General features: G+C 55.1%; 6 protein-coding genes across 6 annotated transcripts; 2 read left to right on the forward strand and 4 right to left on the reverse strand.

Moving 5' to 3' along the window:
• The first annotated feature begins 1801 nt into the window (after positions 1 to 1801).
• On the forward strand, positions 1802 to 2256 carry PHACADRAFT_262827 (uncharacterized protein). The gene has a single exon (XM_007400036.1). The coding sequence runs from the start codon at positions 1871 to 1873 to the stop codon at positions 2108 to 2110; it is 240 nt and encodes a 79-aa protein (XP_007400098.1). The 5' UTR covers positions 1802 to 1870; the 3' UTR covers positions 2111 to 2256.
• Positions 2257 to 3370: 1114 nt separating this feature from the next.
• PHACADRAFT_262829 (uncharacterized protein) lies at positions 3371 to 6503 on the reverse strand. Its single transcript, XM_007400037.1, has 20 exons — positions 6357 to 6503; positions 6295 to 6302; positions 6149 to 6248; positions 5990 to 6098; positions 5860 to 5933; positions 5729 to 5798; positions 5594 to 5670; positions 5483 to 5541; positions 5386 to 5424; positions 5317 to 5328; positions 5201 to 5269; positions 4970 to 5145; positions 4767 to 4912; positions 4628 to 4706; positions 4252 to 4555; positions 3971 to 4169; positions 3866 to 3898; positions 3665 to 3802; positions 3568 to 3594; positions 3371 to 3514 (listed from the first exon to the last, which is right to left on the reverse strand). The coding sequence occupies exons 1-20, from the start codon at positions 6424 to 6426 to the stop codon at positions 3483 to 3485; spliced, it is 1821 nt and encodes a 606-aa protein (XP_007400099.1). The 5' UTR covers positions 6427 to 6503; the 3' UTR covers positions 3371 to 3482.
• A 112-nt stretch (positions 6504 to 6615) lies between these two features.
• On the reverse strand, positions 6616 to 6912 carry PHACADRAFT_165575 (uncharacterized protein; the record flags this gene model as incomplete). Its single annotated transcript, XM_007400038.1, has 1 exon — positions 6616 to 6912. The coding sequence occupies one exon, from the start codon at positions 6910 to 6912 to the stop codon at positions 6616 to 6618; it is 297 nt and encodes a 98-aa protein (XP_007400100.1).
• A 301-nt stretch (positions 6913 to 7213) lies between these two features.
• On the forward strand, positions 7214 to 11161 carry PHACADRAFT_151363 (uncharacterized protein). The gene is made up of 15 exons (XM_007400039.1): positions 7214 to 7652; positions 7714 to 8145; positions 8196 to 8296; positions 8360 to 8683; positions 8779 to 8984; positions 9037 to 9175; positions 9230 to 9310; positions 9375 to 9499; positions 9551 to 9615; positions 9659 to 9817; positions 9885 to 9923; positions 10006 to 10191; positions 10261 to 10330; positions 10427 to 10694; positions 10762 to 11161. Exons 2-15 carry the CDS (start codon positions 8034 to 8036, stop codon positions 10936 to 10938), a joined length of 2052 nt encoding a protein of 683 aa, XP_007400101.1. The 5' UTR covers positions 7214 to 7652; positions 7714 to 8033; the 3' UTR covers positions 10939 to 11161.
• Positions 11162 to 11855: 694 nt separating this feature from the next.
• PHACADRAFT_262837 (uncharacterized protein) lies at positions 11856 to 13610 on the reverse strand. Its single transcript, XM_007400040.1, has 9 exons — positions 13472 to 13610; positions 13211 to 13416; positions 13070 to 13146; positions 12788 to 13014; positions 12656 to 12731; positions 12443 to 12588; positions 12112 to 12392; positions 11950 to 12063; positions 11856 to 11900 (listed from the first exon to the last, which is right to left on the reverse strand). The coding sequence occupies exons 1-7, from the start codon at positions 13490 to 13492 to the stop codon at positions 12285 to 12287; spliced, it is 861 nt and encodes a 286-aa protein (XP_007400102.1). The 5' UTR covers positions 13493 to 13610; the 3' UTR covers positions 11856 to 11900; positions 11950 to 12063; positions 12112 to 12284.
• A 544-nt stretch (positions 13611 to 14154) lies between these two features.
• Positions 14155 to 16158, reverse strand: PHACADRAFT_199773 (uncharacterized protein; the record flags this gene model as incomplete). The annotated part of the gene is made up of 16 exons (XM_007400041.1): positions 14155 to 14247; positions 14303 to 14584; positions 14641 to 14728; positions 14783 to 14901; positions 14957 to 15067; positions 15149 to 15173; positions 15228 to 15286; positions 15339 to 15374; positions 15448 to 15465; positions 15529 to 15538; positions 15589 to 15646; positions 15699 to 15739; positions 15797 to 15810; positions 15864 to 15897; positions 15960 to 15977; positions 16031 to 16158. The coding sequence occupies 16 exons, from the start codon at positions 16156 to 16158 to the stop codon at positions 14155 to 14157; spliced, it is 1134 nt and encodes a 377-aa protein (XP_007400103.1).
• Positions 16159 to 16926: the final 768 nt, after the last annotated feature.

Genomic DNA, 16926 nt, shown 5'->3' on the forward strand with positions numbered 1-16926 from the left:
GCATGAGGCACCGTCTTCGGTCACATCTTCCTCACTCCACTATGCTTCCCTCCATATCTGTCAGCTAGCGCTGTATCATAGAGACGCGCTTCTTGACGGCAGATGGAGCGCACTCTGGTGAATTTATCAAGTGCTTCGTTAAGCACCCAAGACCAAGGAGTCCTGCGGCCTGCGGAGCAGCAATCTGCCTTTCAAAGCCTCGCAATGTAGAGTTCACGGCCCCAATTTCGAAGGCATTCCACTATCTCCCGCATACAACGCATCCAAACTGTCGCGCGTAGCGTTATAAGTCTGCCGTCTCGCACACAGTTGCCGGAACATCATCTTCTGGCGCTGCATGTGCGAATTAAAGGGATGCCATCAAAAATCCTATGCGGCCGCGTATAATGGGCATTACATACGTACAAGGCGTGCTGCGCCCTCAAGTCCCGCTGAGAAGTATCTGGCGTCCTGCCATGCGGCTCATCCGTGCGCGGAGTGATCTTCGCTTTCCACATAGCAGTGGATGTAGAAAGTTTGATACTGTGTAGCAGCTGGTGTATGCATAATAGTCACACGCAGAGATAATTTTCTATGCGCGATCATCACGTTGCGAGCCAATTGAACGATTGGGGCTTACCGCTTACCTCTTCTCCCAAACCCCCTTGACTACGCGTCTCGAAATGAATGCATGCCATATGGATGCCGCAAAGCTCCAACCCTTTGTAGATATTGCGCCTGATTCAAGCGGCCGTCAGATCTGCCGGGGATACGGATATTCAGAGTGCCGTAGATTCCGATTCCGATAATAGACCCTGAAGCGTGAAGCATGAGTACCAACGCAAGGCGCGACGGACGCGCGGGCGCGCGGGGAGCACCGATACACTGTCTTCGTTTGTTCCGCTGGCCACCGGGTAGGGCAGAGATTGTGACTGCTGCGCACGTTCAACAAGCCGCAGCTCGACATAAGGTAGACAGTATCAAAGGAAGCTTGCTGGCATTTATTGAGTAATGACGTCAGCTTCCGGCGTTCGCTGACCGAGATTGTGTGTGACAGTGGAGACACCATTCACACAGGTTCAAAGTGAGTGGCAGGCTTGGACTGACCCAACTATCAGGAAGCTCGGCGGGAGACTGGCTTCGAAAGCGGCAGGCGGTTGAGTTTGTCTTTGTGGCTTGTGGCGCATCTATCAGGACGTACGAGCGGTCTTCGATTAACCACGAGATGCTTGATAGCTCCAAGTGTCTGTGTGGAGTTGCCATCTCAGAACTCGGATGGAGGCGGGAGCCGGGATGTCAAGGCGAGCAAGCGCCCATCGGAGAGGTGTCCGCCGCTGTGAACAGCCTCGACGTCCGGCCTGTCATACTGCACATCTTGCTATTCCTTTATTTGTCACTACCTTCACATTTCGTTCTGGCTCTGACATGTGAAAGTGCAAATTCTGACTCATGATACTCGGGAGTCATCCAGCCGGTAGATGCCATCGCAGCAGCCGAACACCGGCGGCTTGGATTCATGCGCGACTTATAGGCCAATAACCGGCGACGTCGTTGAGCGTTCGCTCGGAATACGCTTCCTCTACGAGTTTCACGCGGACAGTCTCCCTGTGGACACCGACATCGAGAACTATGGCGGCCCTTGTACAGAAAAATAGCGCCAAATTAGAATATTAGACGCCCATATTAACAAACGCTGTTTACCAGTACTTACCACCGTAACAAATGACTCAACTCCGTTGTGATGTGATCAGCTCGCTCTAATAAAGGTCACTTCAACCACGTCGCGTCCCGGTCGTATTCAACCCTCCCGGTCTCTCTGTAGGCGACACGATTCCTGCAGAGGCATAGTAAACGCGCCGCTACTAAAAGACGCCTGATTTCTACAAGTAAGATGCAGAAGGCGTCATCATTCCGACGCTTCATCGATGAGACCTCGTGTCGGGCACGCGCTCTCATTGGCACAGGCGGTATGAGCCTGACCGAGCAGCAGGTGATGTACACCAGGGTCGGGCAGGGTGCGGTTCAGATACACCCGGCGAAGGCTATCTCAATGTTACAAGAAGCACAGCAGACACGGACGGGAACGTGCACGTGCCGAACGTTCTTGGATAGTGAGAACTCTTCTCCCTAGTGTGTCATGTTGAACAGCTGCTTCATGTCCGTCTCGTTGACGCGTATCTCCAGCTATTTGTCGCACGCGACGTCGGCGATTCTGCGTCCACAAATATGTTAGCATTACAGTATAGGACCACTCCTTGGGACACCTGATCAATATTCGCTTCCCCTTCGTATATCTCTCGTATATAAATACTAAATAAATCGCATTATATTACTACAACATATGAAATACCTCAGTGCAAAGCTGCAAGGCGAAAAGACAAAAGCTGAAGTCAAGGCGAAGGACACAAGATGGAGGTGGTCCGGGACAGCACTCCTTGGGACAGGGTGACTGATGTGACAAAAGTGACAATTTGTGACATGTACCAGCAGTCTTGGCAGATGCAGCAGTCACGCGGCAGTCAAATTTGTCACGCCTCAGTCACGCCTAAGCTCAGTAGAATCATCTCTGATGTATTCCGGCTCGACACTTAGCATCTGAACATCAAGCGCATTTTTCACATAAATGGAGCATAAATTCGAGTATTAAAGAATATCTTTGCGAATTTTAGGCTGACTATGCGACTCTGGTGACGGTCGCAGCACCACTGAAGCCGGCGCGCTTGACAATTTTCGAGGCTTTTTGCTCCCCCACCTACGCTACAATCACCGGATGGCTCTGAGCTTCTAATGGCATATAGATATAGATGCATTATATACAGTAAAGTGGTAGTGATAGGCCCTACAGGCTGTGCGAGGGCAGGAAGTGGAGTCCCAAAAGAGTGGTGCTGTCCCACGGAGTGGTCCTACACTGTACATGCTTCAGGTGTGCGCACGCTTGGCCTTTCCCATGCTTGACATTATATGGTAGCCAAAGTCGCATGTAACCAGCTGCAGTCCTTACGCGTTTGCGCCTCTCGCGGGCGTGCAATACGCCTGTTCCCGTTGTCGTACGCTCCCGCAACGCCGGTTCCTGAAATTATCTCGACAAAATGAAAGCTTTACGCGATCCTGAGCGATGAAGCCCACGCGCGTACCATTTTCGTCTGTTGGCCGCAAAGCGATATCATAGTCATGCGACTGAGCAGAGGTGGGCCATCAAGCAGACTTTAGTCGATTAACCCATATGTCCATTGACCTCCGGCCACTTCCAAGTCACGTCGCTGCTGAGTTAACCTCACAAGGCCTTTGCGTTCCAAACTCTTCACCTTTGACACTGTTAAGTTTGATGTTCATGAGGCCACACCCTGTATCCGATCGCATTGCATACTATTACATCGAATATCGCGTCTTTGCAAACCGGAACAGCTCAGAGCCCGACAAAATGCCTCACGCCAACAGTTCATATCATCCGGGAAGTAGGACAAGCAGCAAGAATCAAGTGCAAGCGACAGAGTCGAAGTCACCTACATCGGAATCCCTTTGATGATATCGGCAGCTAAGACACAGACCGTCAACGTCAGGGCTTACCATCCCGCAAGCAGCACGCACCTTGCTCTGCCAAAGCATACACGAACGCTGGAGCAAAAAACGAGGAGCGACATCAGCACCGACACCGGGAAACATCAGCAGAGACGTGAGAGCGCACCCTGGGAGTGTACAGAGAGCTGAAGCGGCAGCACCGACAGGTCCACGACCCGGATGTTCGTCGTGCCGTACACCCTCAGCTGCGGGTCCACGACGCCGCCGAGGTCCTTGGGCAGCATGGACGCGGCGCCGCATGCGTCTGCGCGTCTCCCGCGTCAGCATCGTGCAACGCACACAAAAATACAACAGAGAGAGCACGCACGCCAGGTGACAAAGATGTTCGCGCGCACGTAATCTAGTAGGAGGCAGAGCAGGGCCGGGGCGCTGCGTCAGCATGCGGCTCGGGGTGCGCGGGGGGTGCACTCGCCTCTGATGCCCTCGTCCGTGGACAGGTCCACCTCGGGCGGGGGGCCCACGCGCGCCTTCGTCATCCCGCGGAACGGCTCCGTCTCGCCGACCTTGAGCGCGAACTTGAAGCCCTCGGCGAGGACGTCGAGGTCGAACGCGTCCGAGAGGAAGCGCGGGTCGATGTGCGGGTGCGCCTTCGGGTCCGCGGAGGCGACGTGCTGCGTTGCGTTGCACGCAGGTTAGCACACCGTGCGAGCGCGCGCGGGCTGGAACAAGGGGGAAAAAAGGGAGGGAACTCACGATGGTGCCGCGCGACCAGGGATGCGTCAGCTCGGCGACGAGCGCCATGTGCGGCTTCGCCGGCTCCGCCATCGGCGTCAGCACGACCGCAGACGACATCATCTCGATGTCCGCGTTGCGCCCGCTCGCCATCAGTTCCAGCTGGACCTCGTACTGCTTGCGCAGGCCGGGCGGGAGCGTCGGGGCGCGCTGCGCGAGCTCCGCCCGCTTCCGCGCGATGAGCGCCGCCGCGTTGGGCGACGCGACGTGCAGCGGCACGAAGGCGAAGTTGTTTGCGAGCAGCGCGTACTCGGTCTGCAGGCCGCTGTGTGGGGTGGGATGGGTGTGGGCGCGGGAGTTGGGGTGAGAGCAAGGACTGACGGGCGCACACACTCACAGACGCTTGTGCACCTCGGCCATGTACTCCTTGTCGGCGAGGATGTGGTTGGTGACGATGTTCCTGTCGTCTTGCATCCCTGCATGTGCAGCATCAATTGAGCGGGGCTCTGATCGGGAACCAGGACAGATGCGCGTACGATAATTCAGATTGGCGACCACGATATGCTCCTGCACGTTCGTGCCGACAGAGGGCAGGTCGAGGACGGCCTTGATCCCCAGGGGCTCGAGGACCTTCGGATCGCCGATACCGCTGAGCTCGAGGATCTGCGGGGTCTTGACAGTCCTGCGGCACAAGAAAGACTTAGCCCGCCGCGCCACAGATCAAAGCAGAGAGACGCACCCAGCAGAAACGATGACTTCGCGCGCGGCCGATGCTGTGTACTGCTTGCCGCCATGCTCGAACTCGACCGCACGAGCGACGATGCCGCCTGCCTCCGTTTCTGTGACGATCCGGCAGGCATACGCTTCTGTGAGAATCTTGAGATTTGGTCTGCCGAGCGCCGGAAGCAAGTACGCCTGACGGGACGGACTTGTGAGTAACAGCAACTGTTCGTCTTCGTTCAACGTTTACCGTCGCAGCGCTGACTCGGTAGCCAGTCTTCGGATCGAGGGTTGACAGCGTCTTCGCAATACCAGTGATCTGGGGGCAGTCAGCATCCGATGAACAGCAGGAACGCTAGCACGAACTTCTCCGCCGAGCTGTAGTGGACGTCGAATCAGCGCCGAAAGGGCTTAAATTTGCTACAGTATGCGTACCGCATCTGACCGTATGTCCAACCCGTTGTTAGCCAAACTCTAGTTGGGGCACGGACGTTAGACTCCAAGACACCGGGCCATAGCTGAAAATGTCTACCTTCTGAAACGCAGAGTCCGCATTGGACCCAGTTGGAACAAAGGACAGTGTGAGATTTCCTATTGCTCAAGTTTTAGTCACTTTTCATTCTGGGGGTAGAGTAGGACTGACCATCGTGCCCGACGGAATCAGGATTGTACAAGTTGCGAAAGTCCTCATCCATAATCGCGGGTGCGGGAGTGCGGAATCTATCAGAAGCGCCTTCAGAAATCACAAAAAGCTAGCTCGTGTATACTCCAAACGTACCCCTCAGCCTTGTTCGCGTACTTCTGGTACGAAGACCAGTTCCACCCGGGGTTCCCAAGAGTCTCAAGAGCTAGCCGTGAGCAGAGCCTGAATGTCAGCATAAGCGCCACTGCACTCAAGCCCGAACGCACCATCGAGCTCTTCGCGAGCGGGCTTGGTGTATGCCATGACGTTGATCGCAGAGCTTCCGCCGAGCATTTTCCCCCTGGTTCGTGGCGACCGTGAATAAGGGTGATGAGTGTGGAATGCAATGAGACAGACCGGTTCCAAGGTATCATGTGCGCGGTCGATGCGTTCGGCTGCGGCGCAATAGGAAACAGCCAGTCATACTCGGGGTTCATGAGTTCCTGGAGGTATCCCACGGGACTCGCTGTGTGTCGTCAGCGGCATGTCAACATAGAAGTCTCGCGGACTGCTCACAGACGACTGGGTCATCCAAGCGCGACTTGCCTGCCTCGAGCATCGCCACTGAGACATTGGGGTCCTCAGAAAGTCGGTTGGCCAAGACGCATCCCGCGATCTGCAAACGTTAGTCGTACAACATAATCGAGGTGGGAGCCTCTTACACCACCGCCTGTATACACATCTTGTTAGTTCTGACGGACAGCTGGTTAAAGTGTCAGCCCACCGATGATGACAAAATCGAAAGTTTGTCCGTCAATGTCAAAAACGGTAGCGAGATCAGGAATGGGTGACATTTCGACAAGCTACGCTGCTGGCGAACGTGGTGTGTCTGAGCAGCCTGCGCTTTAGTATATAGTCACATATCCGTAAGGCGTTCATCATGTATTCGATGTTCGCCGGCAGGGGCATTCGATGCTTGCAGGCTGACGCCGTTTTGGTAGGTTCCCAGAGAAGGCCGACAGCCGCGAGGGAGACGTCAGCTCTCAGATACGACTCAATCTAGGTCCGCGGGGCGGTACAGGTCTGGTCGACTGGTCACACACTCCCAGTTCGGGCTCCTCCAAGTCCGCCTGAGAGAGCACCGGCATTCGCGCCGCGATATGTTTGCTGCTGGCATGAGGTAATATGTCGTTGGGCGACAGTTCGTGCCGGTCATCTCCGCGAAGCAAAGCTAGACCAACCGCGAGCGACATCAGTGAAATTACGTGGTCCGCAGCTTTCCCAAACAGGCGGTAAGCCTGGAGCTCGCCGCAATGTGATGCAATGCCAGACGCCACCATACCGAGCTATGAGCATCGTCGAGACTTGGAAAGAGCACTGGAAGTGTTTCGCTTTGGGCTGAAATGTGAGACATTTCCAGATGTGCAAACTGCGCGACGACGGCGCGTGCGAAAGCAGTCACGTCATGCCTGATAGGCGCCAGTGCCACGATGCCGCGCAGCTGCCGGCGAGCTCATTAATCACTAGGGCTCCGGCGCTCATCCACATCTGCCAGATGGCCTCTGTTCTGACGCTTCATCACATGCGCGAAAACACTTCTATATTACACTGCGGGTTCCCAGGTAAGTACCACTATCAAGCCCTCATATCAAGAAGCCACAGGTTCTGTTCTCCAGATGCGCTAATGCCAGCAAACCCAACCTTCCCTGTACTTCCACACCCACGATACGCCCGACACATACTTGCGTTTCTCAGGCTCTAGCACAGCCAGCCGGGGTCTATCTATCTCTCAGCGTTCCAGCTACTACCCACGAGGTCTCACCAGCGATAAATTCTTTTCGGGTACTTTGGGGTTCTCGACTCTTGACACGCTTGACAGACCTTTGCTCCACCCACCATGGGACATTTCTGCACCAGTCCCTGAAGCCACGATTTCGGAGGCTCTATAGCCCGTTCCCAATGTATACCTCCCATGCGCATGACTTTCATTCTGTACGCTCCCGCATCACGGAGGTTTAAGGCCTATCTCGGGCCTCAGCAGGTGTTCTCACTCTTCCCTCCTGATACGAGAGCCTATGGAGTGTGTGTTCCACCGTGCCACGGCTGATAACGCTGACAGTTGCTGACTCCAAATCTTGCAGGAGAAACAAGGTCCAGTGAACTCTACCTGCAATCTTCAGGCGTGATGTGCCTGCACATTCACTTTGGTCACCTGCCTTGGCCTCCGAGACGCACGTGAGCTTGTTCGGGTCCTTGATTGGCGTGTTTTACCTTGCGAGTGCATGTCTGCTTGTAGAGATCGTCACCTTTATCGAGGCCTCATTCTCCAACACTTCTGATGTACCTAGCCGAACGCTGGAACTCTTCACAGTGAACTGTCGTTCGCCTCGTTGCGATAGAGACTCATCGAGCTTAAATACACTCTGTGACAGTCCGGCTGACTCACTTCCCAGGGCGAGTCATGACCCCGCACTTTACACAGTCACGCCTTATTCGCACCCCGAAGGATCACAGGACGTCACGCGTAGACGCCTTCAAGAGGTGGGTCAACACGAAGCATGGGTTAAGCCTCAGTGTGTTCTTTCCGGTTGACGGCTTTGTCTATGCTTATCCAATCATCCAGAAAACTACCATGATTTGCACCATTACTCGGTCTCCGACTATACTTTCTGGCAGGACCTCTGGCAGTACTTCAACATCGTATATTCCGTACCTCCCGAAACAGTACGCGCTCTGTCTCTCACTAGCATGCTCCGCGCTAACGTAACCTATCAATTCAATGATTAGATCGTAACCGAAGGACGGCTTCCCGAGCTCCGAACATGGTTCCCCGGCGCGCGCCTGAACTACGCCGAGAACGTGCTGCGCTTCAACGGCGACGCCATCGCGGTCACCGCCGCGCGGGAGACGGGCCAGGTCGCGCACTACAGCTTCCGGGAGCTGCGGCGCATGGTGGGCGGGCTCGCCGCGGCGATGCGCGCCAGCGGCCTGCAGGTCGGCGACCGCGTCGCCGCCGTCGTCACGAACTCGGTCGACGCGCTCGCGATCGCGCTCGCCGCGATCAGCCTCGGCGCCGTGTTCTCGAGTATGGCGCCCGACATGGGCCCGCAGGTGAGCGTTCGCAGGCGTCTACCTGTATTTCTTTCTTTTCTTTTCTGTTTCCTTTTTTTTTTTCCTTTTTCCGCCAGCGCTGATGCTCGTCGTAGGGTGTCTTGGGCAGGTACAGACAGACCGGGCCCAGGCTCGTCTTTTTCGACACCGAGGTCGTGTATGCCGGGAAGACGACGGACCTGACAGCCAACATACGCGAGGTCGTGGAGGGGCTCGTGCCCCACGGCCTGCGGCGCGCGGTGCTGCTCCCCAGCACGAAGACTGGGAAGCCTGTGGGCTTTCCGGGTGCCCCTCCAGTGTGGTACGACAGCCATTGCTACTGTCCAGTCTCATATTTATGCTTGCGATTCTAGCCAAACATTGAAAGATTTTGTGGCCAGCGGAGATGGCCGTCCGCTAGAGTTCGAGCAGCTGCCGTTCGAGCACCCCGTGTTCATTGTTTATTCATCCGGCACAACTGGACCGCCGAAGTGCATCGTCCATTGCGCAGGGGTGAGCGCTCCCTTTTCTTACTGCTACGTTGTCTCCTTATGAATAGCCGCCCAGGGTCTACTGCTCAATGGAATAAAAGATGGCGCATTCGGGAGCAATCTCTGCCCAGATCAGTGCTACTACCAGTACACTACGGTGCGTCTCGTTCGTCCTGCTTGTGCACGTAGGTTCCCCGGCCATCTGACGACCGTTTTCTTAGGCTGGATGGGCGGTCTGGAACACTATGATACCTGCTCTTGCTTGTGGCGCCCGGATCATACTCTACGACGGCTCTCCTTTTTTCCCTAGCATCAAGTCAACATTGAAGATTATTAATGACCAGGGGTGAGTACCAGCATCTAACTCTGTCGCATGCACGGGCTGACGAGGCGGCAGGGCGACCGTCTGGGGCACTTCCCCCCGATTCTTCGTAGAGCTTCGCTCCCAAGGCATCACATCATGTAAATGATACACATTCTTAGTTCAGGCCATGCTTATAACCAGCACACGAAAACACAGCGGAGCTCCCGGCCTTCGAATCGCTTCAGACCATCGCATGCTCCGGCTCGCCTCTGACCGCGCCCATGTTCGAGTGGATACAGGGGACGTTTCGGGACGTGTACGTGTACTCTATATACGGCGGCACGGACACCTGTGCTGCCTGTAAGCCCCAAACTCTCGTTCCGCTCCTTAAACTGCGCGCGCCGCTGACTCCTTGCGCCCTCGACAGTCCTGACGGGCGTTCCCAGCCAGCCCACGTACGCCGGAGGTGCGTCTGCTACCCGCGCGCCGCACCGCGCACGGCGCCACCACTGATGCACCTTCTTTTTTTCCCCTTGCATCCCGGCCAGAACTGCAAGGCAAGGCGCTCGGCATGGCCGTCGAGCTCTTTGACGACGCGGGCCGCAACGCCGAGGACGCAGGCGTGCCGGGCGAGCTCGTGTGCACACGGCCGCACCCCGTCATGCCCGTCGCCCTGTGGGGGGACGACGCGGACGACAGCACGCTGCGGAGGACGTACTTCGGCAGGTTCCCCGGTGCGTGCACCCCTTAGGGCGGTGTCCGCGGCTGTTTGCTGACGCGCGCGTGTGGTGTTGCGCGCCCAGGCGTGTGGCACCAGGGCGACTTTGCCGTGAAGAACCCGCGGACGGGCGGGCTCGTTGTGCTGGGCCGCAGGTGCGCCGCCACTTGCGCTCGGCGCCTCCTTTCCAGTCCTGTCTGACGACGGGCTATTTTTGTCTCTTTTTCGTCTTCGTGTTTGGTCTGTGCCAGCGACGGCGTGCTGAACCCGAGCGGCGTGCGCTTCGGGTCTGCGGAGGTGTACGGCGTGCTCGAGCAGTTCCACGGGACCGTCGCCGACACGCTGTGCGTCGGCCAGCGGCGCGCGCAGGACGCCGTCGAGCGCGCGCTGCTCTTCGTGAAGATGCCGCCCGGGCGGCGCCTCGACGACGGCCTCAAGGCGCGCATCCGCCACGCCATCCGGACGCAGCTGAGCCCGCGCTACCTGCCGGCGCACATCTTCCAGGTGGACGACATCCCGGTGCGTCAATGCTGCGCGCGGCCGCAAGGCGTTGCGTTTTTCGCTCAACGAGATGTTTTGGCTGCAGTATTCTGCGAACGGAAAGAAGATCGAGATGGCGGTGAAGAAGATCATATCTGGACTGGACTTCCTGGCTGCCGGGATGGCTCTGGCCAACCCGGATAGCTTGAAGGAGTACTACAAGTACAGGGACTACGAAGGCGCTGTCGCGAGAGAAAAGGCAGAGGAGTCGGCACGACTTTGATATGATTGTATTTGTGGAACTTGCACGATATGGATAGTAGTACGAACACATATGACGCGCCGCGAGTGGATGGATATCGCTCGTGAGCGAACCGTTTTGTCGGAGCGAGGCGCGGAAGATTATTGTGTCTAGCGAGGTGGTAATGGAGACTGCTAGCTCAACGTCGTATAGAAGTGGAAGTTGATGAAGCAGTAAGCACAGTTCGCTATGAACGTTCAAGTCGGTCCCCTAACTCTAACTTCTGATCAAAGGCAGGTGATTTGGAGGAAATTTCGGCTCTGGGAAGGTGTAGACAGGGTGAGACTATGGTTGGCAAAGAGGTGGTATTTCGGTCCATCAAAGGGAACGGCATGAAAAACATTCCAGTATGCATGGTCGTCCTTCATGAACGGTGAGATTCAGTGCAACTATCAAGCTGATTCTTGATTGATGCAAATTTGAGCAGGTCTAGCAGGGCTCACGAATAGTCGAACGGCTTTTCATCATCTCCGCCGGCGAGAGTTGCCATGTTCTGGCCCGGTTTTCACTTCCATCGCAAGTTGTAGCCATACGGTCTATGAACAAGCCAGGATGGTGACATGCGCCTTCGTGACACCGACGTTCGCGTGATCATTAGGCTCCTTCTGGGAAATACACGGGATGGCGGCTGCGCGTACGAATATGTGCGTCTCCCGCAGTGCTCAAGAAAGTAAGCTCACTCGGTAGTGTCACCAAAGCACCCCTCAACGATGAGGCGCTGCGCTAGAAAACCTGCGAAATGACTTGGATCATGATCCGCTTTTTCTACGCGCAAGCTACCACTTTTCTCAGCGTATGGCTGGCACACTTACGGCAGGTGGAAATCACTAGGATACGCAACTCTGATTGTGAGCAAAAGCAGTGCACCTACTGCGCGCGTGTCCTTACCCACGTTCCCTGGGAATACAATCGTCAAAACTGGGGACAGCTTTCGAAGTTCAGCGCTGCAGCGTTGACGTTGAGCGCTGGACACCTAGATACCATGATCCCTACCATCAAGTAATAGAAGTACTTGTAACGACCCACTTGCAGAGATGCTAGCAGGCGCACCGCAAAATTATCTGCTTAAACGAGACACTAACGCACCACAGAGTATTCGGCTACGGTCTATACGCGTGAGAAAGGACTGTATGGTAACGACGACACGATTTTTACCCGTTATTGGCAACTGTTGGTCAATCGAGGCCGAAAGCTCCAGACGCTCCAGGCTCTCTCCATCTGCCTTGCCATACCGAAATGCGAGTTCATCGGTGCGTCGCGCATTTCTTGTCTTTGGCAAGCCAGGCATGTTTGTACGGCGCCGACGACTAGCGCCCATCGTCGCGCCTTCAGAACCCGGTAGCCTGTTCCTCACACCAGGTCCACACCTTCTCCGCCATCTCCAAGTTATAGGCGTGTTTACTCGGCACCTGCCGTCGCCCCCAAGCAGTCAAGTACTGTGCAACACGCCGTTAGCCAAAGCCACTCCGGAGATGTCCATCCTCACCTCTCCGTTCATCTCGAGGGCCGCCTCGGATGTCGCGGCGTATAGGGAGGTTGTGACGCCTAATGTGACCGGGTAGATGCGTGTTTTCTTCACTATCCAGGCGATGATGGGATGCAAATTGCGCAATAGCTCTGAATCGACGCCCCCTGAACAAACGTGGAGCGTATAGTGAGATTAGCCTCGAATTGCAAGACTCGCTGTAGCGACACGCACCTGGGTGGAGGGATATGGCTACGACACCTTGGTCCCCATATCGTCGTGCCAGCTCTGAGGAGATCAGTACCACGCCCTACCATGTTACATGCGTTTATAGATGTCATGGTCATCAGTTGCTTACGGACGCACCAGTTTACTTTGGCCGTATAAGCGGTGTCCTACAAGCTTTTTTCGCGTCGGAATAGCTGCATCACCTTTTTGAAGCGACTCCCAGACGATTCCTTGGCTTGGAGCGGTAAGCTCGTGCGCGTCCGACGACACGGAGACCACGCGCACTAGGCATGGTGCGCCAGACACCTCGCCTTCCGCAGTGCGGAGGAGCGTGGGCATCAGGAGTTTGGTAAAAAAGTAGTGGCCTGTTCCCAAAGGCATGAGCAAGTATGACAGGGTAGACTAAAGCACGAGCCAGACCAAGAACGTGCACTCCGAATTGTATGTCGTATCCCTGAGTGGTTTGGGGACCGATGCCCGGAGAGTACAATACGCCACTGTGACAATGAAAGTGAGCTGGAGATCCGTGAATGAGAAGGGAGCACGTTCTGCGCAGCTCACGCGTTATTGATGAGAACATGAAGCTCCAGCTCTTTCGACATGTATTCTTCCGCAGCTTTCCTAACGGAAGCGAGGTCGGCGAGGTCAATCTTCAAAAAATGGATATCTTTTTTCCCCGTACTCTTGCAGATGTCGTCCATAGCCGCACTAGCCTTTTCTTCCGAGCGTGCAGCAAGGTATACCTTTGCACCACGGGCCACTAGAACCTATCTCCAAAGAGCTCAGCACCAAGCGAACAAATAAACGAACGAACCGCCCTACACGGCACGTCTCCAGACCCATTCCTGCATTACCGCCTGTGACCAGGAATATCTTTCCTGTAAGATCGGGGACGTCTTCAGGAACTTTCCAAGTCGGCTTCGGCGGCCATTTCTCGCTGAAAGATCCAATGCGCTTGGGTGGCGGAAGCTTTGACGCCGATGCGGACATCGTGTGTGGACGAGCGCAGAACGGAATGGAAACCTTGGCCGATGTGTGCAGCTGGCTCTTTATAACTTACTACGGCCTGCTTCTCACGTTGGTGGGACTGGTTCGAGACGCGAACATGATGGTTGCAGCCAGACTTGATCAGCGCCTAAGTGACAGGAGCTTTCTCAGGGATTACCGATTATCGATTATCGGTTGTCAGCTATCTTTTAATTACTGTTTATATCTACTACGTCGGCGTGATTTGTGGTTATATCAGCGAAATTCTGTAATCCCTGGAAAATACTATGCGGCAAACTGGGACCGGTTTCTCCTGGCCATGGATCCCGGTATTGTGAATGTTATGCCGTTACGCAGCCACGCTCTCGGGCCTTTACGCATTGCTCTTTCTCCACCAACTGTTGGAACCGCATAAATTACAAAAGCCATATGGCCTTATAAATACGGCTATGAGCTGACTGATTGGTTCGCTTCGGAATAGCGTGAGTGAGTGGGAAAAATACGTGATCGCCTAGACCCTAGACCACTTCCAGCGACAACGGCTTGTCCGACACTTCTGAGTCCTCTCTAGCAGGGTGGTTGTATTTTTCGAGGTTCAGCACGAGATCGTTCTGGAAACGCCATACGTCAACGAAAGACTTGGTCACTCGAGAGCGCGCCGCTCACACTGCCATCCGCTTCTGTGCCGCTGGAATGTGTACCGGAGCTTATCGGGCCGAGCACGATGCGCGTGTCCGTCCTGTTCGCCTTGCTCGCTTCAGCATCGCGGCTTAACGTCGTGTTATGGGCAAAGCGAATATCCTCCATGTTTGAGGTAGTTGTGTCTTCTCCATCGCCGCGGATGTAGCGCCGGGCATTTAGGTTAGCGAGGAACGCCGAGAGGTAGATCGAGCATTGCGGGTACTGTGCGATCGCGGTCCAGAAGTCTGTCCCGCTTGCAGTTTCATCCTTTGTAACACGGATGAGTGGCGCGGCATACGCCCAGGATGTAAGGGGACGCTTACGAGAATGAGGGAGATGATTGCGACGGCAGCAGTTAACACTCCAGTGTTGATGATGATGACTGTCAAGCGACTAATAGTTCGCGAGGTCCTGCAGATGACCGGTTTTGAGCGTGGTTCAATGAACCAAAGCGCAAACGCTAACCTCTTGGACCTAAGAGCGCGACTGTCGGCTTGGTCTGAATCCCTGACCAATATGATCATGCCGACCGCGATGAAAAGGTCGACAACAGCAGCGCCGATGAGCCCGGCCCTCTTAAGACGCTGAACGAAGATTAGTCAGAAAATAGCGCAAAGCACTTGTCGCTAGCATACAAACCAAGTTGACTGGGATGAAGATGTTCGCCCTGCCGATCGAAAAGGCCAAGTATGCTATAAGCATGCCTGTCGTTAACGAGCGCTCCGGCAAACAGTATGACAGCCAACTCGCCTACCGTCAAGGCTAGCAGCGGAAAGATCCAGTCGTCAATGAATGCCACCTACATCCACACACGCGTAGATGACTACTCACGGATCTGCGAGACGGAAAGAAGAACCTGGAGAGACAACAATGGGCTTAACGGCTCACCGAATCGACAGTGGAGACTCACAAAGAGAGCGAACATGGCCCAAAGCCACCAGTTTCGGGCGTGGCGGGTTGTGGCGGCAACTATGAACGTCGTATCAGCGCTGTCCATGATCCGGCTGTCCGGGAAGCCTACATTTAGCGAGGCGTCGTAGGTAGTACAGTTGGACGACTATAACTATGATCAGCTGAAGCAAAGATCAGGCTGACCGGTCGGAAGATAGAGGACATGCACGAGAACTCACTCCGACCCAGGCTTCATGCTTAAGAGGTAGAGGTGGGTATCAGCTGAGCGCTCATGTTTGCACGGGGCAGTGTCAACGCACCAGAGCCTCCCTGTAGCAGCGTTATCCTGCTGTTACAAACGCATATGCTGGAATGCTTACTCTGGCGAGGCAAGAATGGCAGAAACACGCCCCCAGTTCTGGATCAAGGTGAACCACGCTGTTGTCAAGTCAGAAGTTATAGGAGACAGCAAGCGCACGACGATACGCACGAATCTTGGTGATAAGAATCTTGTGAGCGGTGTCGACTATTCTGTGAAGCAGAAAGGTTTTAGTGAGGAACATCGGAAGGTCAGTCCCGTGTACATACAAGAGGAATGCAACCTGGGTGCCGTTGTTAGTTAATAGCCGTGAAACCATGTCCATCGCGTCCTTACCAGCGTCTTCAGTGCCCAAGAGTCGTCTGGATAGCTGCATGATGATCATGTGCTATGAGCACAAGAAAGCACTCGACGATAGAGGTATCGACTGACTTCCAATAATATATGTAGCTGGGCCATGGGTCGGTCACCGATGACTACAAAAGTTGTGCAGAAAGACGTACGTCTGCATGACGTTGATACCCCACAGGGCACAACCCAGGTACGCTGCGACAATTAAAGCGCCATACGAAGGGGATAAGTTCAACGTGACAGGATTTTGCACCGTAGAAGGAATGGCTGGAGCAGACATCGTGTACGTTGGACTGGGAGATACTTCAGGGGCGGGTTGAGGCACCGCGCATGTCAGGACCAGCTCCGCGTGGAAGGGTACTTATAACATCACAGGTTGTCATCACGAGCGCCGCGGTCATATGACTGTATCCGTTGAACATTAACCACCAAAAGGGTCCCATGATGCTGAGAACATCAGTGTTCTCAGAAGCCTAGCTACCGAAGCAGACGGAGTGATAGAATGCCAAAATCGTGTCCGACGAAGGCTCGAAGCTGCAAGATTAGTAGCGAAGGCTTTCCAAGAGCGATCCACAGAAGCATACGGATGCGCTGAGGGGCGCTTCGAAGTGTAGTGGGATAAGCAGAGGCGAAGCAAAATACCCACGGAGCGCCACGATATCCTGTGAGTTGCTCGCAAGGCCGGCGCTGACTCGCTGTGGATGGTGACGGCGGGAACAAAGTGATGCAAGGGTCCAGGCTGTACAAAAAATGCTATCTTTAGTTCAGGGTATTGGTCGTATCTTCGGCCAACAGTGTCCGGAGCTCTATAGTCGTCCCGAGTGTTCGCAGCTGGAGTTGAGTGTGATTATCAACCTGAAAGGTCCAGGCACCGGCACGTTCAGTAGAGAAATAAGGTCCAGTAGGCAGAAAAAAAGGCCGGAAGCGGTGAAGAAAGTTGGACGCTCGGCTGATCTTCTCATCCGATCGCTCGTCTCAGCGCCATGAGTCATTTGGCGCGCGCCTGGCGTTGCCTTGCGACGGCTGGACATCGCTCCAGCAGACCAGC

This window comes from Phanerochaete carnosa (assembly GCF_000300595.1).
Source record: "Phanerochaete carnosa HHB-10118-sp unplaced genomic scaffold PHACAscaffold_10, whole genome shotgun sequence".
Lineage (NCBI taxonomy): Eukaryota > Fungi > Basidiomycota > Agaricomycetes > Polyporales > Phanerochaetaceae > Phanerochaete > Phanerochaete carnosa.